Here is a 24,206-nt window from a genome sequence, read left to right on the forward strand (position 1 = left end):
TTCTCGGGCCACATGTACATACATCATTGAAACATCAACTAAATAAATCCAAAAAATGCATCTATATTTTTCAATGAAAGTTGTTTATGAAATGTTTGCTTTCACTTATAATTCATTGAATGAAGGTCTTTTATTATATGCACTTAAATTTCAATTTTGCTTCAATTGGATATGCCTGAAAAATTTGTCATAGGGAATACCGGTAAATCTTCATGATATTGACTTTATCATATCATGTTCAATATTACCTCAATATTTACAGTAATAATTATATACTTTATTTCATGTAGAATCCTAGATGTACTTTTGAGTTTCTGACAAATTTACTCTCACACACCCTTAGTTACAAACATCATTATCATACACATGTCACACAATCTTATGTTATACATATACCTCAAAATCATCAAAAGAAAAAAATTGATAGTTTAATTTTGCATCAAAAGAGAAGTACAAAGTAAAAAAGAAGAAATTGAAATGGATAATAAGTTTGGATTAAGAGTGTGAATCCAACAAAGGACTCATTTAAGGAGTAGGGGCATTGAGGGCATACTATACAATAGCAATGTCAGCTAGTTACTCAAATGAAACTCATTCAGTCATTGTGTTTGCAACATCATGAAAATTGCTAATAGTAAGAATCCAAATTCACTGAAAATTCACTACTAACATCATCAAATCGGTTACCTAAATTAAATTTGAAAGCATTTTCTATTACCTGTGATTTTATGATTTTACATGTACATGATTCATGGAATTCAACCTTCATTTTGGGGGCCTACTGGAACATGTTGAAGGCCTATAAACTAAGGAGCATTTTGCAAAATTAAACAGATAAAAATATCTCTCTCCATTTGTAGGAGAAAACCACTTTGGTTGATTCTTATACTGTCTTATGAAGTTCAAATGTTACTCCTGAACATGTTTTTGTACTGGATACAATGTATGCATGTTATATTTCCAAATGGACATTAAGCATCCATCAATTAATCAATTGATCAAGTGATCAATTAATCAATTGATCAAGTGATATTGGAAATTAGGAACCTTTAGGAAATCAATTAAATGTTAATAGCTATAGACAAAGTCTTTCTTTGTCAGCTAGTAGTTTTGTAAATGTGAAATCCCTCCATCAGTGAGTATCAGGGAAGTTATATCCAATGCAATAAATCCCATGTTTAATGGATCACATTGTTGTGATTATAGGTTATAAAACTAATTGATACTCTATGAATAGGACATTGATCATGATTTTAACAATTGTTTGGATTTGAAGAAATAAGTATTGCCATGATCGAATATCTTTTATTTGCTGACAGATTTATCTACTTTCTAGGACTGTTTCAACAGAAGATTTTTTAACATTTCTTGATAAAAAAAGAGTATAACAAAATAATGGACCAAGGTAAATTAAAAAAAGGGGAAGTCCATAAAAAATGACAAAATCAAACGGTATATATCAACGGTATATATCAACCAACGGAACGAGTGAAAAAACAATTCTCATATTCCTGACTTGGTACAGGTATTAAAATTGCATACTTTTAATCGAATAAAATTGAAATGACCACATGCTGAGACTACTATTATTATAAGAAAGTTTGCAGACAGTTTTTGTCTGTAGAGATTTAAGAATTTATTTCCTGGTCTTTGTTTATTTACCTGTGTTATTGACATTAATATCAGGTTTCTTGTCACAAGGTTAAAGGGTATAAAAATTTGATGTATTTTTAACAATCTGTCAGTTGATTGACATTGAGTGATTGGTGGTATTATAAATCTTCAAACTTATGCCTTTAATTATACCTTACACTAAATTACCTGTGGTTATTATGATAAAGTTTTGTTACACCTGATTGGACATAATATTGTTTTCTATTAGTCTTTTACACCTGAAGTAATATACAGCAAATGAAAGAAACATAAAAGAGATATTTTTGTGCTATAACTTATATATATAATTAGTTATGTATTGCATAATTAAATCTCATGAATATTATTATTAATAGAAGATGTAAAGTCGTATTACTATTTTATTGTACAATTAGTAACCAATACACAATATTAGATGTCCAAAAGCATATGAAGGTAAAACTGTGTCAAAACAGGTAAAATGTTGTTAATTTGTTATTTACATAGACTTGGGTTATTATCTTTGTATTACACTTATTTACTCTGCAATAGTCCATTGTGATATTCATTTTCGAGAGAACACGTTTTGTATGGAGCTTAGTTCAGAACAAAGAAAAGTATGTATATGACATACCTTGATGTAATACATCTAAAAGAGTTGTAATTATTGAACTTTACCTTGTGTTACCTATATTATACCTATCTTTACCTGGATTTTTCTTTATTATAGATGGTCAATAACATTAGAATTCTTCATACCAGACAATGACAGTTTTATGACAAACACAGATAGTAAGAGGATTTACTGCAAGGATAAGGATTAAATTAAATCTGGCTCAACAAACTACTAAACACCTGTATAAAAGGAAATGATATTTTAAACTATGGATACTTTTGCTGATTTGTTCAAAGACAAGCTATACCGAGGATGTTTAACAATGCGATTGTAAATTTGTACACATTGTGATGATCATGGACCTAATGGCAGTACAACATGGCCCCAGGGTGAACTGACTTGTGCTCTTGTCTTTGATGTTATCTTGAATTTATCATCCTGATTATATAACCAAATAAAATCATAATGATTAACGTAGGACAATCTGTCACTCAGGCGACAAGAAGAGATGAGGGCACACGCACAACAACTGAGGTAAGCAGCTCCAGTGGCTCGTCATTTGATTCATCGTCTAGTTCTACAGTGACGGGACAGGGAAATGTTGTCACCCAACCACATAATCCTGCTGTAAGACCTGACCATTCGAGTAATCCACAAACTAATGTTACATCTCAGCATAATAATATGCCATCAACTCGCCATATCACGACACATGATCCGAACTCTGGAATTTTTACAACTCGGGTTGAGATACGTCATGAAGCCATTCCGGACTTACTTCACTCACATGTTGTGCCATCACAGCAGTCTACTCAGGCACCTATTGTTACTCGACATGGCCAACAAATAAGACAAACTCCACCTGCACATATTCTCAATCAACGAGGTCAAGTTCATGTGCGGCATCACCCATCTCGCCAAATAAGACAACATCAACAACACAGACGGAGAACAAGGTCGCGATCTCATAGTAACAGTGAAGATGAACCTTGTAAGGCTGGATGCTTGTCATGTTTAGCAGCCTCTACATCTTTTCGATGGATTTTAGTAATTTTATCATTATTAGGAGTATGTTGTGTTGTGACTGGCATTGTCCTTGCAGCTCTTCATGCTGCTGGAAATAGTTTTCTTTTCTTAGCAATCATGTTTATAGGTAAGTTCAAAATGTAAAAAATGGTTAGTGTTTCAAAATTTTATTTCAGATACTAGTATACATGTACATATAGTTATATTTTGATATGGTAAAAAAGGAAGATTTAGTTATGTGTATACTTCTGATAAAGGCAGACTGGTAAGACAGATATTCAGTGAGTGCAATATTAGATAATAAGTAACATGGACTTTCTGATTAAAAACCCCCAGAAAGGTTAACATGCCTTGTCTTCAATGAAATAAAAGACAATACAACTAGAAGACTTGTCAAACAAGCCTTTTATAGCTGACTATGGGTTTTACTCATTGTTGAAGGACGTACCGTGACCTATAGTTGTTAATGTCTGTGTCATTTGGTATTTTTATATGCTAATGTGTTTGGTCTTTCTAACCATATATGTATTATACATTTTGTCATAAGAACCATTATCAGTTAAAGCAATCCATTTCATTATAAAACTTTAATTTACCCATTCAATACATTCAATTCTTCATTTTTCCTGAGCATTGCCTAATCCGATGAAAATCTAGCCAACATTTAAATCAATGGATTTATTTGTATGTCCAACCTTTAATTTGAGGATTTGTGACATAAAATTCCCAATCAGATTACATGTGTACAATTAAAAGTGGTTTAATTTATAATATAAGGCAATACACAGTAACATTTGTTGTGCCTTATTTTGTATGATCTTCTTTGTTATTCAATTTGATAATATTGAATTTCATATTAAATTTCATCAATTTAATATTACAGTTTCCATTTTTTCCCCTGATGTACAATGTAGCTTGTGTACTGGTAGTAAATAATTTAAAATTTTAAAGCAATAGGAATCTATAGTTACATTGATTCATTTAACTTATAATTTAGAATTAGTCATGGGGAAGTTATACATGTAATAACCTTACCAGCACACCTCCCTTATTTAATAAATACTATCATTTATAAAGGATTAAATGACATGAATGAATATGAATCTGTTTCCCCCCCCCCCCCCCCCCCACATGCCAAACATGATAAATAACACTTTGAGATAACTTACACTTAGACTTTTGTATTTTGACAAGCCAAAAGCATATTGTATGTATACCAAAATTATTAAAGAGTTTTTTATTGAAAAAGAGTAGAACTTGATATTTTGTGGTAGATAACATCAACAGTAGATTAAGCAAAAGTAATAATGTTGCTGCACTTGATTAAACTTTTGCATATAAACACTACATTAAAGTTGATCAGCCGTTACATGCATATGAAGACTTGCATACAAAATTTTATTACAGCAACAGTTTTGTACAAATACATATAGAACCTTTTCCTCTATCTTCCTATTATAATATTTAAATAAATAAAATGTTGTGAACCAGATTGACATGGATTGATTTTATCATCTGACAATGTCTGATCATTGGAAATGATATATGGACCATGTGTTAACAATCCATCATGATTTGCCTTGGGATATTTTTAGAATGTACAGTAACAGAATGTCAACATGCATAGTTTCCTTATTGCTTGTCTTTCCTTGTGTGTCTTTTCTTCCTCAGTTTTTGATGAAAGCTGAAACAATAAGTCTGGAAACAGATGGAGATCCAGGATTTTGAAAAACGGGAAGGGAGCACTAATAAAGCAACATTATCATATAGACTATGCATTAACCATAAATGTAGCTCCATAAGGGGAGGGGGCACCCATCCCCTAAATCCATCTCTGGAAAATAAGAATTTAGAGGAGGTACCCCAGATAACCATAGAATGACCATTATGGGCTATCTTGAATAAGGCAACAGTGAATCGCCACTGACATAATTTGTTACATACATTGTTTAGTAAATGAATTAAGGGTTATTGGTTGTTACAGAAACTAAGTTTTTCGAGACCCTCACACAGCGTGGCACAAGTATTTTTTTTTAACAAATCTTTTAATAGTCATCTCATGTATGTATTTATTTCTTTCCAAAATGATGACTTTGAATATTCTTGATGAAGTTTTATCAAGAAAGGGACAAATTTGGAATGTTCCATAATCAAAGGCAAGGTTTTTTTTCTTCTAAGTCCCCTTTACTTTGCAAACAACATCTGTCTTGCCATAAGCTGACACATTGTACTTTATCTTACAGTTGAAGTGTACTCTTCCTGTAAATTGTAGTTTATGTCAATATATTAAAGAAGGATAAGAGTTTAGTTATCATGGTTATATGTCTTGTTTCCTGTCTTAAAATAATCTCACACTTTCAATTTTTATTCTCCTAATCCTTCCAAACAGATGGATATAAATTTAACAACATATTAACAAAACCCACAGATGTTCTTATTCCTTATGTTTGTCGTTTCATTGACATACCCTCTTCTTCTTTTTTCATTTGTATTAAAACTTTCTGTTTATTTTCCTAGATATTGCCAAAAAATAGATATTTGTACATATCACATAAGGAAAAACTTCAAAAAGGACAAAATCATGAAAATGTTAAATGTTGGTATCACTTCTGTGCTGAAGATAATTCTGGAATTTGCACCTGGTATTTTATTGTGGTCCATGACCTATAGACCTTACAAACTATCTATCTCCTGGCATCTTATTGTGGTCCATGACCTATAGACCTTACAGGACTTATCAAGTAGTATCTATCTTGGTTTGATCACTACTGATATTTCTGGTTCACTGGATGTTTGGACCTACACCCATCATTAGACTATTATATTTACATATCTTCCAAAGGATCTCTTTTGACTGTAGCACTTCAATATGCATATATCTAGCCCAGATCTATCTTATGACAGGTTAGTTGATACGTCAGAACTAAGTGTATTGACAAGTGGTCATTTGATACACAAAATCTATATTACCTGACAGGTATGATTTGTCTTTGGACCTCCAGGTAAATACAAGGTGCTGATAACACTGCCAGTTTAATTAAGATATATATTCCCTATACACCTGTGTAGGATTATAGAAAATTTATATAGATAAATTGGAGTTAGACTGGTATATTTGCCAGACAATTTGATGTAATACAGATAAGTAGGGTGAAAATTTGACATGATTGACGTTTGATAACAGTCTGTATATGGTTTGAGATGGACCCCTACTGAGTAAAAGAAAGTCTTTATCAATAAATCGGTGTAGTCTTTATCAATAAATCGGGTGTTGTTGCTAGTGTTTTGTCACTGTTTCATGGATATTTCTTGATTAAATTTGACAAAATCATTTAATATTGAAATATTTAGAAAAAGTATGTTAGCTTTCACTGATGACCTTGGTATGTAATTTGTTATCTCAATGAAAAATGCAAAAGCAGTACTATGTAGCCTTATTAAGATGCTTTATAACTTGCTGTTCTAAAATTTCCCTTGACAAATTTAGAAAAAAAGTTAAGGAACAAAGGTTCCAGTTCCCTCAGGCAAAGTTGTCCTTTGATTAATTTGTCTATCTTTTGGCTAAGTTCCTTCTGGTCATAGTGTTACTAACTTTTCTGTGTACTTATACATCCCTGGCTTTTAAATGTTTGGGTTCAAGCGTACCTGATGAAGCTTTTAAGTAAATCCAGAAAATTGCTTCAGACACATGCAATTGATAAAGTGTTATTTTCATTTTACACATTATAAAGCAATAAAGGAGATGAAGTGTAGTTAATGAGGGGCATAAAGGGGCGGTATCTGCATTGAAGAACGCGAAATAAAATTGTCATTTCACGATGAACGAACAATTAAAAATTTGATCTTTTTACTGATTTCATGAAACATGGTAAATAACGAACCTTTTTCACGGCTGCACATGAAATAAAAATGGCAAACCACTTTGCACGGAAATAACCCTTTACCACCCTCGTTAATGATGAGTTCAATACCTGTCAAGAATTTACCCAAAAGGACAAGTTATAACAATGAGAACAAACCAACACAGATAATCTGCTGTAAAAATGTATTTACAAAATCTTAAGAACAATGGAAATTTCGAACACTTATGCCACAAATGTATGTGTAAAAGCTAAAAACATAGTACACATGCATACATGCATTTCATATTAATCATGTACTTACATTGTAATTGGAACAATAAATATTCTTAAAATATTCTATACATGTATATGTATAGTTGCACAACAGATTAGAAAATATCCTTTTGTTTGGTGTCTGTCTACATGTGATAGATCAATCTTGATTATTGTAATGAACATACATGTATGTATATCTTTTAAAAACAAGTTACTTTAGAAACACATGTCTGTCCGTCCAGTCACCCATTCAACTGCTTGTTACACTTTTTATTTCTAGATGATACATTTGTTGTAATTAAAATACCCCTTGGCCAAATCTTTTGAAATTTTAACCAATGTCATAGACCATAATAAAAAACAGGTTAACTTAACTTAAGTTCCATTTTGTCCAATTTTTTAGGGTACTGACAATTTATTGTTCAATAGACATGGCCCTTGAACACACATGCCATGGCCTATACAATACAGGTCAAGGTAGATTTTTCTGGTTATGGCTTGCACTATATAAAATTTATACCCTTGATTATATTAAAAAATAGGGTTTTATTGTTTGTGGGTTTTCCAATGATAAATCAAGTACCATATAACTGAAACTTTTTGAATTTAACATGATGTTGAACCATAGACTACACTAACATGATTAACAGATGAGGATTTGACATTTACTAATTATGAGTTATGTCAGTAAATCAATACCTGTAAACTGTATTTTTTGTTAATTGAGAATTTTTGAAAAGGGGGTGGGGGTAATTTTATAACAGTGAATATATATATACTGCTGAATGGAGTGAGGAAATTTTTTCTGATGGACAATTTCAAGTCAAAAAGTCATATAACTCATGAGAAACATGATATTGATTTTTTTGCAACCAAAGGAACCACCACTGTTCGGATGATAGTAAATATTCCACTTGACAGAATCCTTTAAATTCATAATGTACAAGTTTGATATTGACAGTAGGCATTTACCTTTCAACATGTTCAAGGGTAATGCAGTAGATGGGGATATCAGTGATCACCAAAAGTCTAGATCACCTCATTCTAGTTTTGTTTGGTTGACACAGAGACATACCATATATATATATATATATGTTTGTATATGCCTCTGGTTGACAAGCAAACATATCAAACATTGTCAAATAAACCACTGTATGATCTGCCATCACCAAAAAAAAGCAAATAATTATACATGAAATGAAGAGGACACAAAAGAAATTATTTATGTGTGTTAATTACACTTGGTAATTAATTTATGAGAAATGACAAATGAGATCAATCAAGAAAAACACAGTATATTTATCAATTAGTGTTAAAGTAGTTGTCATACATATAATAACATTTGTTTTCACTTCTTTGTACATATCATGTAAATTTATTGGTCTTGAAACAGTACTTATTATCAAGTAACTGTTAGCTTATAACTTTTCAATTAAGGTGAACATTGCCATAAAGTTTTATGACAGTGTCCTTACAAACCTTTATAATCAATATGTATACATGTACTTCAGGGTAAATATGGTAGACATATATCTATATTGATTTTCAAAGATCAAATGTTCTTCTTTTGTGTTAGAATTGTAAGATCATACATGTATACACATCATACACAATTGAAAAATATGTGCTACACCCTAAAAAAGGCCAAAATCATTCATCAAAAACTCTCTGTTCATGGGAGAAAAATTGCATTAATAGCTGAATTTCTCAGTGCATAATAGCTTTTAATTGTAATTTCAGAGTAATACCCTCTTTTATATACAGTGCATTCTTTACAATTCATATCTCTTATAAAACATGGCTTATTTTGGAAATCAAAAGTGTCATTACATTCAAATGATCAAAAATATTAATATGAAGACTTTCAGGCAATATATATGAGTTCTTGAAAAGTGGTGGTCTGAAGGTTTTATCCACCAACATTTACAAAGGACCGACACATTTTTGGTATTTTTTAATACAAATAATAGATAAGACCAGCAGATTTTCTTCAAGGACCATGAGGGAAAAAAAGATTTTGAAAACTCTGATGTACAAATGAATCACCTTGACCATGCATTTTAATGATTGTTACTTACATATAATTAGCTAAACATACATCTGTCATCAATGTGTACTTCTTTTAATGGGGTTTAATACCATTTTAGCTAAGAATAGATATAGGATTGAAGTATACTTTTGTATATTTTCCTTCAGTTCTCTCATTGGCCTTAGAAGCCATCAAGCCTCAGATTGATTGATTGATTGTTGTTTGCTTAACATCACATGGCAAGTATTTCATGCATGTTCAAGACTAGAACAAATTAAAACAATAGGTAGGTCCTATTATGGGTGATGAAGGGCAAGAAGTTTGGACAACAGCTTGAAAATGAACATTCATTGGATAGGAAATTTAGCCTTGCAACATAACATGTCGCCTATGGACCCCTCAAAGAGTTGTTGCAAGGGTTCTTAAAGTGCAGAGAGCATGGCATTCTCTCTACATGAGACATCAGATTTAACGTCCCAATTCTGACTGGATGTGGCTACGTATTTATACATCCCTCACAACAAACTTTTGGCAAGGTTTTTACTGATGGTCAGAAGAGGACCAAAATGGACTATACATGTATTTCTATTGACCAGTCACCTTTGGGGTTTTGAGCCTTTGATAAACAACCACTAACCAAGCTCTATAATCTATCACATACAAGTAGATTCAGTTGGTTTCCTGATTTTTCCAAATTACCACAAAGTGAGTATGTCCCCTCCATAGTCATGATAGTCATGATTGACTAAATTTATTTGTTAAAGTTCCATATATATGTGTAAACAAATATGCCAGTATTGAATCGGTGTTAGTTTTATTCTGAAATTTAATTTTTAAAAATATCATTTCAATCATGGTCTTGTAATTGCAATGTATTTCATTTCTGTGTCAGCATATTTCAGTCACTTTCGTGGTCCCATTGCTTATGTATATGTTAGTTTTAATAATGGTACATATTTTTCCCTAATTCATATGTAACTTTCATTAATATTTCATATGCATATATAGGCATTCCGACATGCCCTATGCAAGATGGTCATGAAGATATATAAATAACTTTTAAAATGTACATGTATAATATGTGTGTGTTCCAATATCAACCTTTGTCACACAGTATGCAATTTTTAATGTTAGGTTTGTCAGAAAAATTTCTACAAAGGTTACAGTTATCCAGGATTATTTATTTTCTAATTTTGGTTTTATTGCAGTCATAAAATATTGGGGTCTAACCCAAACATAACATGTGCTGTGATATAAATCTTTAAAACCAACAGTATCAGCAAGTGTTCTTACACCAATTGACATATGTAGTGAAGTTTAAACAACTTGTTTTGTTCAGGAAACATGCACTGTTACTTTAAATAAATCAAACATTTATTTAGATAAATCAAATGCTTCCGACATTTAGTGTGCAAATAGATTTTCTTAAAGAATACATAGTACTCAAAAAACAATGTTTACACAGATCCTGGACAAAGTTTTTAGATTTATGGCTTTTTCATGTCTATCGTCTTTTTAATTTTTGTGTGTGTTATATAAGGATAAAAAAGTCTCATTCAAAGAATATTTTCCTTTAATGGAAACACATTTCTGATGTTGTCCTGCATGTAAGGCGAGTGAGTGAGAAATTGGGATTGTCTCTTTGACATATTCCCCATTTCCATTTTTATACTTCATATAGTCATACAGCCTATTACATGGTTTTGAATTAGCATAACATGTGTGTCTTTTCATATTCTTATATTTTTGGTTATTAGAGGATTTTGGTTGTTATGGCAGATTTTCATAGTATCTGTTGAATTTATTTAGATTTCTTTTGGTTTAACTATGTCTTTCCGTTGCTGTCTGCGAGACAGATACCCAAACCTTCTTTAAATTTATTTATATGATAAATGCGTTAAGTCTGGGTAACATGGTATATTTATAAGTATTAGTTGAAATTGGCTTTGAAGTTTGAACTAAGTTTCAGATTTGTATTTAATGTTCAGTTTTGCTGTGCTTCTTGTCTTTTGATGAAACATGCCTTTTCCAAATGATTTTTAGAGTTTGTACAGTTTTACTTATGTTGTGCTATTACACCTCTGTCCCAGGTTAGGAAGAAGCTTGAGTGCTCACAAGAAATGTTTAGGCAACATTTTGAAGTGCTTATCCAAAGTCAGGAGATTGTAATTCAGTGGTTGTCATTGTTTTCTATCTGCCAAATTTGGTTTTCGTTTATTGGTTTTTAGTAGACGAGACAGCATTCAGACTCTTGTTTTTTCTTTTTAGATTGTTTCACAGTTTTCATAACAGGGCCTCTAATCTAATATAGATTTAATATAAGGAATGAGATTTACTCTCATTGTTGAAGGCTTTACCGTGACCTATAGTTGTTTTCATCCTTGTCCTTTGGTCTCTTGTTGATAGTGGTCTCATTGGCAATCATAACACAACTCCTTATTTTTATATTGATCAAGTTGTAGTGTGAACCAGAGTGGTAAGCAAGTTATAATGATATAATGCATTTTTATGAAAAAATAACCATTGGATGCTAAGCAAGCAACAATTAATAAATCAATAAAAGAAGAACTGCAATTATCAAGAATGGTCATTCAAGGGAAAAAACTGTTTAAACTTTCAGAAAAAAACAATTAACAAATTCTAATTTTTCAGGTTTGGGTGTTCTGTTGGTTGTTGTAGTCGCAGTTGGATGGAAGTGTACACCGAGAGGTCACGAACCTTTACATGCATTGTTTGGTCTTGGCGATTTTCGTAGGCGAAGAGGTCGAAGAAGACGAAGACGTGGCCATCAGAGGGGAGATGAAAGGTGGTATGGAGGTAGGTTCACAAGTAAAATATATACCGGTAATTTTAAAATATCAAATATAATATATAGATTCTACCACTGCATCAAGTGTGATACGATATTTATCCACTCGAGACAGTTAAATTTTCAAATTTAAAACACGAGGCTTGCCGAGCGTTTTAAATATTTAGAATTTAACTACCGAGAGTGGATAAATATCGTGTTACGCGAGATTTGGTGGTGGAATCTGTTTCTCTAATGATTTTCAAACAATACGCAGGCAAATTTATTCCTTCTTTTCGAATGATCTGCAAAAAGATGTGTTCTTTCTATGTGACGTCATCAGGCATGGTTGCCTTTTTTCATGCCGTCACAATAGGAAATTCAGAGGAAAGCAAGAAAATTCAACGTCATAATCGGATTTTAACCAATGAAGAACTGAGATCAAACAAACCACACGTTGATTAAATTTTTTTTATACAATGGGTGCAGAAAGGGATAAATTGACGAAGAATTAGAGAAATTATATATATAACATTTTATTTCCCTAGAAACAACACTTTGATATCTTCTATCATGACTGGCTAACACATTCTAATTCTTTTGTAAGAACTTAACATATTGTCACAAATTGTTGAAGTGAACAATACTATTATTTTGTTTCAAGGAAGAACATTGTAAGATAAAGATTTACAGTTGGGAATTAAGTGTCAGCTCTTATGTGATAAAAGACATTAATTGTCTACCTTTTTACTGTGAATGAAAGAAATTGTGAGAGACAGCAACGTTAAGTTTAACTTCTGAAATAAAGCAAGTTATTTCAAGAAAAGGTCACATTTTTATGCACTGTAAATTCATTAGTGTCTAACTTTTTTAATTTCGTGTATTTAAAGTACAATAGAGTATGTATTTCATGATATTCCTGAGGCATTGCCCTATGATTAAGTGATATTTCCGTATAAACCACAATGTCTGCTGTAAAGTCATGTACATCTAACCTGACTCCACAAGTCTTTGTACATTTCTTTGTTCTTTGCCATAGTATGTATGTTTGATTTTAAATCACCCCATGAGGAAAAGTTGTCCTCAAGCTGAAGTCAGCCGTATATTTCATTACTATGGAATGCCTGTAGGCAACGTTTTATTTAATGATGTATCATAAACATAATGTCAAACCAGATTATGAATCAAATTATTTTTTTTACATTTCCTTGATAAAATATTTATAAAGAAATGAATTTGGTTCCACAGGGACATTTCATCATGGTCGCTGAGCTAAAAACCTAAGTCATTATGAAATTTAAATTGAGATGAAAGCTTTGTTTACTTGTTAGTTTGCCCAAGGTTAGATTTTTAAGTAGAGAAAAAAGCTTTTATAGCTTGCTTTGTGGTTGACCAGTTTCATTGTAAAGGACACTCATATGAATCCTAGTATTAAAAAGTTGTTATAATTACTATTTATACATATATAAGATTTTGTATGTTGAGGCAACTTTAATGTCATTGAAATGACTAAAGTGTTTCAGTTCTGACTCATTAAACCTTTATTTCATTTGAAGAATGTTTTTAAATTGTAATTTGTAAACAACACCTTTTTTTAATGCCCCACCTACGATAGTAGAGGGGCATTATGTTTTTCGGTCTGTGCGTCCGTTCATTTGTTCGTCTGTTCGTCCGTCTGTCCCGCTTCAGGTTAAAGTTTTTGATCAAGGTAGTTTTTGATGAAGTTGAAGTCCAATCAACTTGAAACTTAGTACACATGTTCCCTATGATATGATCTTTCTAATTTTAATGTCAAATTAGAGTTTTGACCCCAATTTCACAGTCCACTGAACATAGAAAATGATAGCGCAAGTGGGGCATCCGTGAACTATGGACAAATTCTTGTTTATAAGGTTTACAATGGTTGTTTATAAAAGTTGCAAGGTACATATATATATACCATTACTTTGTCCTCCCTTTTTTGCCATCATATTCAAGTTGACATGTAAGGGTTTCTCTCCCCTGAAAGTCAACTTGTTCATTTTAAACAGTATGATTAAAAGTGAAATGAGATCTAAATTTGAACCTTATTGCCATTAATAACTGGTAAGACCTTTTTCATTCGTAAGATTTATATAATATTATACGACAATAAATCACTCAATTTTTTGCAGAATTGTTCTGTTGTTTTGTTTTGTTTAGCATTGTTTCTTTTGATTGCTTTTGAACAGGAATAACACATTGCTATATTTTAAAAATTGTCTCCATCAATTAAGGAGGTTATCATACATGGCATAACCAGTAATACTGCAGTTGCAACCATTAAGTCTAAAATTGAATGTTGCAACTCTTTAAACACAGTAGTCATTATTTAAATTTATGAGAGTTTGTAAGTGAAACTTTGAGGTGTGAAGGTTTACTTTACCACAATAAATTTCTCAACCAATAAAACTAACCTGCCATTTAAAAGCCCTTTCAAATATACATACAAACAGAATAAATGGGTGTACTGGAGATATCCATTTATAATAGAATGCAAGACTTGAGGAAAAAATTAAATTAAAACTTTTTCAGAAATTTAGTTACATGTATGAATAAAGCAGATATGGGTTATACCTCAATGAAATAACAACCATAGAAAGCAATTAAACTAACAAAAAGAATTGTCATGTACACTGAATTTTTGCTACTTGTAATTAATAAGATGTCTATATTTATACTGAATCAATACATTAATTACAATTTTAATCTGACTTCTAGTATGTTAATAAGTAGAACATCTGTGAAATGACTTCATGATGATACCAGATAAATATATATTTTCCAGGAGTTATGTACCCTGAATTTCAGTACCGCAGACCTCCCCCATCATACAATGCATCATTACAAGATTCTTTACATCAGTTAGCGATGGCTCAGAGTGCCATGGACATGGAAGAAGATGACATACCAGCAGAAGACTATAGTTTACCAAGTTCCAATCCTCCGTCCTATAGATCTCGTGCCAGTACTGTAAGAACTGGTATACAGATAACATTTCCTCCAAATCGTGAAGGTCTTCCAAATTCCAGACCACCTACCTACAGGTCACATGTTAGTACTCATCCCTCTCGACCTGCACTACCTCATGACATGGAATCTGCAGGAGGTGATGTTGCCTTTACAGGTCCCGACTATGATATAGCAAACATTGACGATGTGAATATTTCACGTTCTCACAGTAGACAGCCTTCTGCCAGTGCTAATCATGGAGAACCTTTAGATAATATTGTTCAGCAAACATTACAAACATTAGATGATGCCACAGTAGAGGGACAACGAAGGAGAAATGGTGACAGTGATGACGATTACCCACAATTCACTGCTTTGTAATTACATGCTTAATGTATGGATTAGAAGCAGGGACTGTTGTTAGCTCATCCAGGTGATTGTAAGGCTGTCACACTTTCAAAATTCCAAAGTGATATCTTGACTCACCAAAAAAGGAATTCTTAAAGTACATCTAAGAAAGTTGTGTGTCGAAAGGCTCCTTATTCATGTTATTGAAATGAGAGGTTCTCAGAAACAGCTTTAAAGTAAAGCAATTCAAGTTGTTTCCTAAACTAGAAAGAGTGGAAAGAGAAAGTCGACCAGGTTGTTCAAAACATATCACATACTTTCTATGCAAATATAAACTTTTGGTACAATTAACATTGTGATATTATCATAATGGCAGCATTATAATTTGAATACACAATTCAGTATTTGTAAAGACTTTCTAATGTTGTAGTTAGATTGTTTTAATTTAAATATATTGCTTTAAAGATATCGATTAATTTAAGAAACTAAGTAGTAATTGTGTAGCTGTGCAATAGCTGGCAAAGTAATGAAAACATATTGACTCAGAGGAAAATTTTTCCTACAATTAACTTTAAGATTTTAGTTTGTTAGTAAGAGGTTATAAAAAGAGTTAAGTTGTTTCTTGAAGGTGCTTAGTGTTATTTTAGAGCTTTAAGCCTTGTTTCTTAAGTTAAGCCTTGTTTCTTAAGAATGATTTTACTTATTTTCACATTGTTGTAAATGTGATAATTATTTAACGATATGGATCCAAATATTTTATTATTATTAGTTTTAAAAGTCATGTTTTAGCTTTCTTAAAAAGAAATGACAGAATGAATGTGTTTGTAGAATAATTTTCAATGAAATGTAGAATTCTAAAAGCAAATTTTGAAGGCAGTTTTGCTTTGTCAAAGACAAACAATATCAAGGTATTTTAAATTTCAATGTTACATTGCCATTTTTGCCTTGGATTATGTAATGGTGTTCTAGATAAATGAATAAGTCATACTTCTAAATGGTACCAAAGTAAAGATAAATTTGTGTATTTTGATTGAAGCAGGTGCCCTCTAACGGCTATTATTAGCTTCGTTATTATTAGAGTTCTCATCATCACCATTGATTTACAATAGAGTTCTTTGTTAAGACTTATTTGCTTATAGCAGATACTGTGATTAACTGTGGAATAACATATCATGTGTTCAAGTCTTTCATAACAAGGATATTTCTTACAAGTGTTACATATCAATTTTGTTGAATTAGTTGTTGCCAGATACATAGTTTTGTCATGATCTTTTAACAATACCTATTTATCATTGTTCACATATTTCACAAAACATTCCCATGTTAAAAATGTATCATATATTTTTATGTATAAAAAGAAGAATCTATAGACCTTAGGAAAACAAATATTTTACTATTTTTATAGGCCCTGTTATGAAGGAGATATTATGGCATGTGTTGTTCCTATATCTATGTGTTTGTTTGAGCATGTTCAACTCATGAAGGCTTTTCTTGAATTTTTTATGAAATTTTACACAATGACTGGTTCAAATAAAACAAGCTTTCAATTTTTTAGAATTTATTTTTTTTTTGTTCCAGAGTAATTGAAACTGAAATCTTTAGAAAATCTACCTTTTAGGGCATTTTTCATTGATAAATTAAGTTTGCTTTGTTGGGTCTGTATGAAATTTTCTTTCTTTATAGACAAGCTCTCTTTGATTTTGGCAAATTTTAGATAATTTGTTCTAGAGTTATGGGACTTTGATTATCTGAATTTGGAGCACTTAATATTGGATCTTTACAAAAAAAAATACACAGTATTTGCCTTTATACAGACAAAATTCCATTTCAAATTAGGCATTTTTTTCAAATTGTATTCCAGCATGCAGAGTTATTGGAATTTATTTGCCAAAATATAGACTTTGTTGTGTCTTAAAGGGGCATTAGCTGTCAAATTCATCCTCATAGATTTTACTCAAATTCTCATATTTGATTTTTAACATACTAAAACATATATCCAAATTACAAAGAGTCTAAAATAAACAATTAACAATGCATGGAATCAATAATATATATCAGCATTTCGTGTGTATCTTTGTCTAGACGTCATCTAATTAACCATCGAGATATAACCTGATATAAACATAAATAGAAATATAAAACAGATTTTTCTAGGTCTGTTTGATTTCATATTGTAGGTTAAAAAGTATGTTTATCGTCGTTTTTACCTGTGTAAGGATGATTTTTTGTGGATCGAATCAGTCAACCAAATGATTCATCCTTAGTTTCACTTTCAATGTTGACATTCTTTTCCTTTTAATAGCTGAATACATGCGTAACCCATCTCAATTTAAGGGGTTAAATTAAATGTCACATGAATACGGATTCATTGGGGTTGAATTATTCACTTGCAAGTGAATAATTCATCAGTGATGTTTCTTATTCTTATTTTGTCAAAATTGAACCAAATTGGCTGCTAAAAGTGAATTAATATTTCACTGTATCACTTTCATTGATGATTGAACAAAAAAAAATCATATTTTAATTTTTTTTATATCTCGTAGGTAATGCCCCGTTAAGCAAACGTCAGTGTTATTTCACCTTATCATATAAAATTTTATACAGTCTTACTAGATTTATAGACTTGAATGGTCAAAAATAAGGAGGACAGGCATATCATGTTCTCCTGTTGTAGCTGTTGGTTGTTTTAACATAAATTATATACACTTTTACTTGACAAATTTTGTTTAATTTTAAAAGAAAATTTTTAATAGTTAAGTTTTCATTTTTTCCCTCTATTTAGGAACACTTTTACAGCATTGCCTTTCAATGAATACCTAATTTTATGGACAAGTAAGTTTAGGAAATTAAATATGCATCAAAATACTTATTTTTTCATACTAAAAGTCAAAGTTGCAATCACAAATTTGACAAAATTCAGTTTTCTAGTGATAAATCGGCAGGACAATTTCATGCAATTAATTTGTTAGCTTCAAATTACAGATTAAAACTTGCAAATGTTAAATTTCTAAACTCTGATCTCAACTATAGTTTACACTCAAGAACAAGAAGTTAGACTTTCCTTAGATCTGATCTTCAATGAATTCCATAGGATAGATTATCTGTGATTAATGAAATATCTCAACATATCAACATGATGTAATATTTTATCATAATAAGTAAACTAGTATTGTTTGGTAAATCTGTTGTCATTATATGTACAAAACTGAAATACCAGGGAGATTATACTTTGTAACTTGTTTATATTTAAATCATGTTTTAAAAAAAAATACAATAGGCTTGTCTTTTTATTGTTGTTATTTTTATATAAGGAAATATATCTGTCTCATAATATTAGAACAAGACAAAAATTTGTAAAATATTTATTGTGCATACATGTATGTACTTTTTGCCATTCAGGAATTTTGTAAACTTTTCTAGAAGGATTTGTTTCTAAATCCTTTATACTTTTAAATTGGTGCATCAACTATTTTTTATTTTTTACTTCCATTTCTTGAGGTGATGCTTGCTTAGCCTTACTTAAGCAAATCAAAACTAATCTGTCATTTTATAAGAATAGCTAACATAACATTATGTCTGATCTTTTGCCATCTGTAGATATAAGAATGTTCTCACATATAAATTTAAATAAAAATACTTGATATAGGAGGGTCTGGATGGGGTTTATAGAATAGAGAATAATGGCAACTAGTGCAGAATAAAGGGCAAAAAAAATAAAGAATAGAGAAAAATTACCTTTTAAATGAAATGAAAGAATCCCCATCCAGACCTTCATATAGCAGTAATAGAGAAACATGACAATTAGAAAATTTATTTTGAATACCATCAACTGTTTTTAAACAACCAGCAAATAACTTCTTGAACTCATGTTCTTCGAGATAACATAGGTTTGATGGAATATTATGCTACAAATATATTTGAGATTTTTATGTGGTGTGCCAAAGATTTGTATATAAATCAGAAAACCATTATTACTTTTGTGTCAAACATTAAGACATAACTGATTAAGAAAGAATACTTTTGCTATATTAAGATCTATTAAACTGGCAAAATAGGATTTGCTTAGACATATGTGTCATTTATGGATGCTGCAAAATTTAAAAGGGGTAATGGTATTCCCTGTGGAAAAGGGGTTAGGGTGCTTTAGACAAGTTGGTTAATTGTTATGCAATTTGAAAACAAAACATTTTAAATGCAGTTGAATGCATGTTTTATAGCAAGGTTTTCCCAAGATATTTTTAAGAGTATGAAGTTTTAAAGACGGCAATTTTGTTTAAGACAAAAAGTAAAATTATAATAGGTCTAGGCTGTTTTAATTTACTGTTGTTTTTTAAATGATTTCAAATATTCTTCATTCTCTGAAGAAATGAGATTTGTAAAGTGTGTATCATTTTAGAAACATATTTTTATAAAATTTATTTTATAAGTTTACCCCTTAAGTGAACTTGGGACAACAAGGGAAAAAAACATCTTTCCAAATAACATCAGAATTTATTTTAGATTTTGTTTTCAATAACCATTTTCATAAAATGATATTGGCCACCTTTTAACAGAATAAAGGTAAAAGAAACAGTACAGTGTACATACATATCATTCCACAATATTTTCTTGTGATGTTTTTGTTGTTTTATGTATGTTATCATTCAGTACCAATTATTTATTAGATGTAAATGTGTTTTTATATGTGTTGTGTTTTTTAACTGGTTTCATTCCATCTTATATTTATTTAGTATCTTTTAGAATCCTTTTTATAGGATTTGCAATAAAATTTTAGAAATGATTTTTTGTCTTTCATCTCTTTTGTATAATTTTGTTATTTTGTAGTAGAATAGAAAAACAAAGGATATGGGGTATCCATCCATGGCTAAAAATCAGTACATGCACAGTAAAAAACACACAAAAAGCAAAGGAACAGCACTTATTGCTGTTCTTCATCTCAAAGTCACAGTGAGGCCTTCAACACAGAGTATGTATACCAGATACCTCACTTCTATCCCAGTAGTGGGCCAGTCAGAAGCATGGTTTTAAGTGAATAGTAAATTCATGGTAATTTTGAGTTTTCTGACCAAAAAACAAAAGTTAACACCTGAAACTAAAGACAGTTGGTATACATATAAACATTAGAAGATGTGGTATGATTACCAATGAGACAATGATGGCCTTCAACAATGAACAAAACACATACGGCATAGTCAGCTGTAAAAGGCGCCGAAATGAGAATGTAAGATAATTCAAACGAGAAAACTAACGGCCAGATTTATTTACAAAACAATGAACAAAAAAACAAAGAAATATGATATACAAATGCAAATGTTAAACAATTCAAACAAGAAAACTAGTGGCCAGATTTATGTACAAAACAATGAACAAAAAAAAACCAAATATGATAAACAGCAAAAAAACTACAACCACTGAATTACAAGCTCCTGACTTGGAACGGGCACAAACAGAATGTGTCGGGGTTAAACATGTTTGAAGGCATCAACCCTCCCCTAACCTGGGACAGTGGTGTAATGGTACAACACAAGAACAAACTATGCAAAACAATAAACGAGAAAAATAAGAAACAGCAAAAAACAACATCCACTCAATTATAGGCTCCTGACTAGGGACAGGCACATATAGAATGTGGCAGGGTTTAACGTGTAAGCTGGCGCCAAACCCTCCCCCTTACCTGGGACAGTCCTGTAACAGTACAGCATTTATTATAGTGGATGGCTGTTTAACATCCAATTGCAAATTAAATACATATTCAGAATGAGAACTTATGAATATGAACCTTTCTTTGTATAAGAATGACATGACAACCCAGATTTTTTTATGTGTTACATTACAACGGTCTGCAGAAAGACATGTCACCCTACCCAGACACATGATTCTGACTCAGAGCAGACAAATCTCTGCTCAAACTAGAGCAGACCAATCTCTGCTCAGACTCCTTTATGCTTGGTGCTTAGCGAAGAAGCAGCAAATATCAATTTTAAAGTCTTAGTGTTTGACCTGGCCAGGTTTCAAACGCATTACACTTGCACTCAATACAAACACCCTACCACAAGCCCACTGTTTTTTTTTTATATCTATATGTGCTCAAGAATAGTGCACTTTTTCTCGATCTTTTCTTAATTTTTATGCAAGTATTAAACAGTAATTGTTGTTTTGATCTATACATTTATTTGGTGTCCACTGTATTTAAATTCCTCCTCTTATTCTAGCTAGTTATATTATACTCATCATAGGCAATGCTAACCATTAATATTATCATAGGTAAACTTATAAGTCTTTTGGTTTAGTTCACCTCAGCAGTCGAGTACCAAAGGCATTGTATGTGTCTGTGTTACCAAAGTCATTCCCAAGAAAACTATAAACCATACAGTACTATAATATGGTTTGCAGATGCATCTTGGAGGGACCTAACATTTGCAACAAGAATGTCTCATTACCTTATTTCATGTTTCAGTTGCTTTGATACTGTATTTAAAATATCATTTTGTTAAATATACTTTTATCCCGCATCTATTTTTATTCACATGACATACAACAGTTCATACATACTAAATGACCAATCATCATATAATTTGGTGAAGGGATGCATCTAGTGAAGTGTTGCAGCTTCATGTACAAAATATGTCTGGTTCACCATATCACTCTTGACTGACATAACAAGTGTTATGCCCTCACCATTTCTTTGAATTTAGATAAACTTAGGTAATACAACTTAGTGAGATGATGCAACATTGTCAGATGGATTGGAACAAGAAGATCTGAAAATTCAGAAATGTCTTAGTGCATTTATTATTGTGATTGTTGATTGTGATTTAAAATTATTCAGGAAATGCTGCATACAAATGATGTGAGTTTTTTTTTTTTTTTTTTTTGAAAGAATAAAATTCTATAACCGTCCAAAGTGTGAAATATGGACAGTTTTCAACGATTTTTCAATGAATAAAGTTCCACATAACTCAGCAATGTCGTATCAGGAATCTATAAAAAAAAAACAAAAGGGACTTTATTTAAATAAACAAGTCATCAAAGTTTCATGCAAACTTCTCAAAGTGTTTTTGAATTATTGTCCGAAGGCTGGAAAATCCCCCCTTTTTTTATGAATAAAATCCCATATTAAACTTGAAAACTTAAAATCTAAAAGGTATAAAAATTCAAAAGGGAGCTTACGTCAATAAATATTAACAATTCACCAAAGTTTCGTGAAAATTGGTGAAAGCGTTTTTGAGTTATTTTGTCCAAAGTGTTGACAACAGATGGACGGACGGACAACGGTATACCATAAAACATCCAGTAAAAAGGGCAAAAATTTCTGAATTTACAGTATTTCTTCCATTTTTACATTTTCATGATTCACTAAGTATAATTTAAGTTGATATCAATATGACTAAAAAATCCACAGAACTGTGTAATGTTTTTAAGTTATTGTCCGAAAGCTGGAAAATCCCCCCTTTTTTATGAATAAAATCCCATATTAAACTTGAAAACTTAAAATCTAAAAGGTATAAAAAATCGAAAGGGAGCTTACGTCAATAAATATTAACAATTCACCAAAGTTTCGTGAAAATTGGTGAAAGCGTTTTTGAGTTATTGTCCAAAGTGTTGACGACAGATGGACGGACGGACAACGGTATACCATAAAACATCCCGTAAAAAGGGCAAAAATTTCTGAATTTATAGTATTTCATCCATTTTTACATTTTCATGGTTCACTAACTATAGTTTTAGTTGATATCAATATGACGAAATAATCCACAGAACTGTGTAATTTTTTGGATGCATCTATTGACAAATGTATGTCAGATTTGGATATTCTTTTAAGGCTTTGTTCCGAATTAAAAATTATTTAAGTTTGCTGATTCAGATAGCTCCTTTTTTGTGTCTCATAATTTTCATATATGATAGAGTCATGTTTTACTATTCTTTAATATCATTTGGTAACAATTTATTTATATATGTAAAATATATAAACAAACAACAAACTATCACAGTAAATACAAACTGGTAACAAAACAACAAATATTTACATATAACATGATCACCATGACAATCAGCATTACATGTGAATGAATAAATATAATGAAAAATATAATGATCCTTTACATGGTGTATTAACATTTGAAAATCATCTAATTACAAATTTTTTAGTGATATGAAAAATCTCATATCACATAAAGCACCATTTACAAATACTTTCAGTAAACACTGATGTACTTACACAAGATATCAAATTATATAAACAAAAGTACTCTTCAGTCTGGTTTTGTTAAAATGCCCCAAAATAATTACAGTGAATTCATTTATTTTCCTCGGTATCAATTTTCGTGGTTTGAAGATATATTTTCTTGGATATTAAATTTCATGGTTTTGCCAAAGTCTGCCTTAAAAAAAATTTGTACTTCATTGAACATTTAAATCCGTGTTTCACCTTCACCCACAAAATCCATGGAAATTAGTATCCCACGAATAATAATAAATCCACAGTATAAAAATAAGTAAAATAGTTAATTTTCATACAAAACTGTCTTACATTTGAAGAGCTGACAGGTTGGAATTTGCCAGTCAAAAACTCATTACTTATGGGTTTAGGTTTGAATAGGTTTAGATAAGTTTTTGGTCATGGTAACACTAGTACAGTAATAGGGTAAGACTAGTGGCTTGTACATGTAGATATAACAA

The 24,206-nt window shown here is 31.1% G+C and overlaps 1 protein-coding gene across 2 annotated transcripts in view; it reads left to right on the forward strand.

Annotated features, from left to right (window-relative positions):
- The window catches only part of LOC127708291 (uncharacterized), a 28,242-nt gene extending 7,934 nt beyond the window's left edge, over positions 1-20,308 (forward strand). For both annotated transcript variants that reach the window (XM_052213142.1, XM_052213141.1), the window contains exons 2-4: positions 2,363-3,401; positions 12,074-12,238; positions 15,016-20,308. In XM_052213142.1, coding sequence (XP_052069102.1) covers positions 2,714-3,401; positions 12,074-12,238; positions 15,016-15,560 — 1,398 coding nt within the window. In that variant the 5' untranslated portion in view covers positions 2,363-2,713 and the 3' untranslated portion in view covers positions 15,561-20,308. The remainder of the gene's footprint in view (positions 1-2,362; positions 3,402-12,073; positions 12,239-15,015) is intronic.
- The last annotated feature ends 3,898 nt before the right edge of the window (positions 20,309-24,206 follow it).

This window comes from Mytilus californianus, unplaced genomic scaffold, assembly GCF_021869535.1.
Source record: "Mytilus californianus isolate M0D057914Y unplaced genomic scaffold, xbMytCali1.0.p SCAF_7, whole genome shotgun sequence".
Taxonomy (NCBI): Eukaryota; Metazoa; Mollusca; class Bivalvia; order Mytilida; family Mytilidae; genus Mytilus; species Mytilus californianus.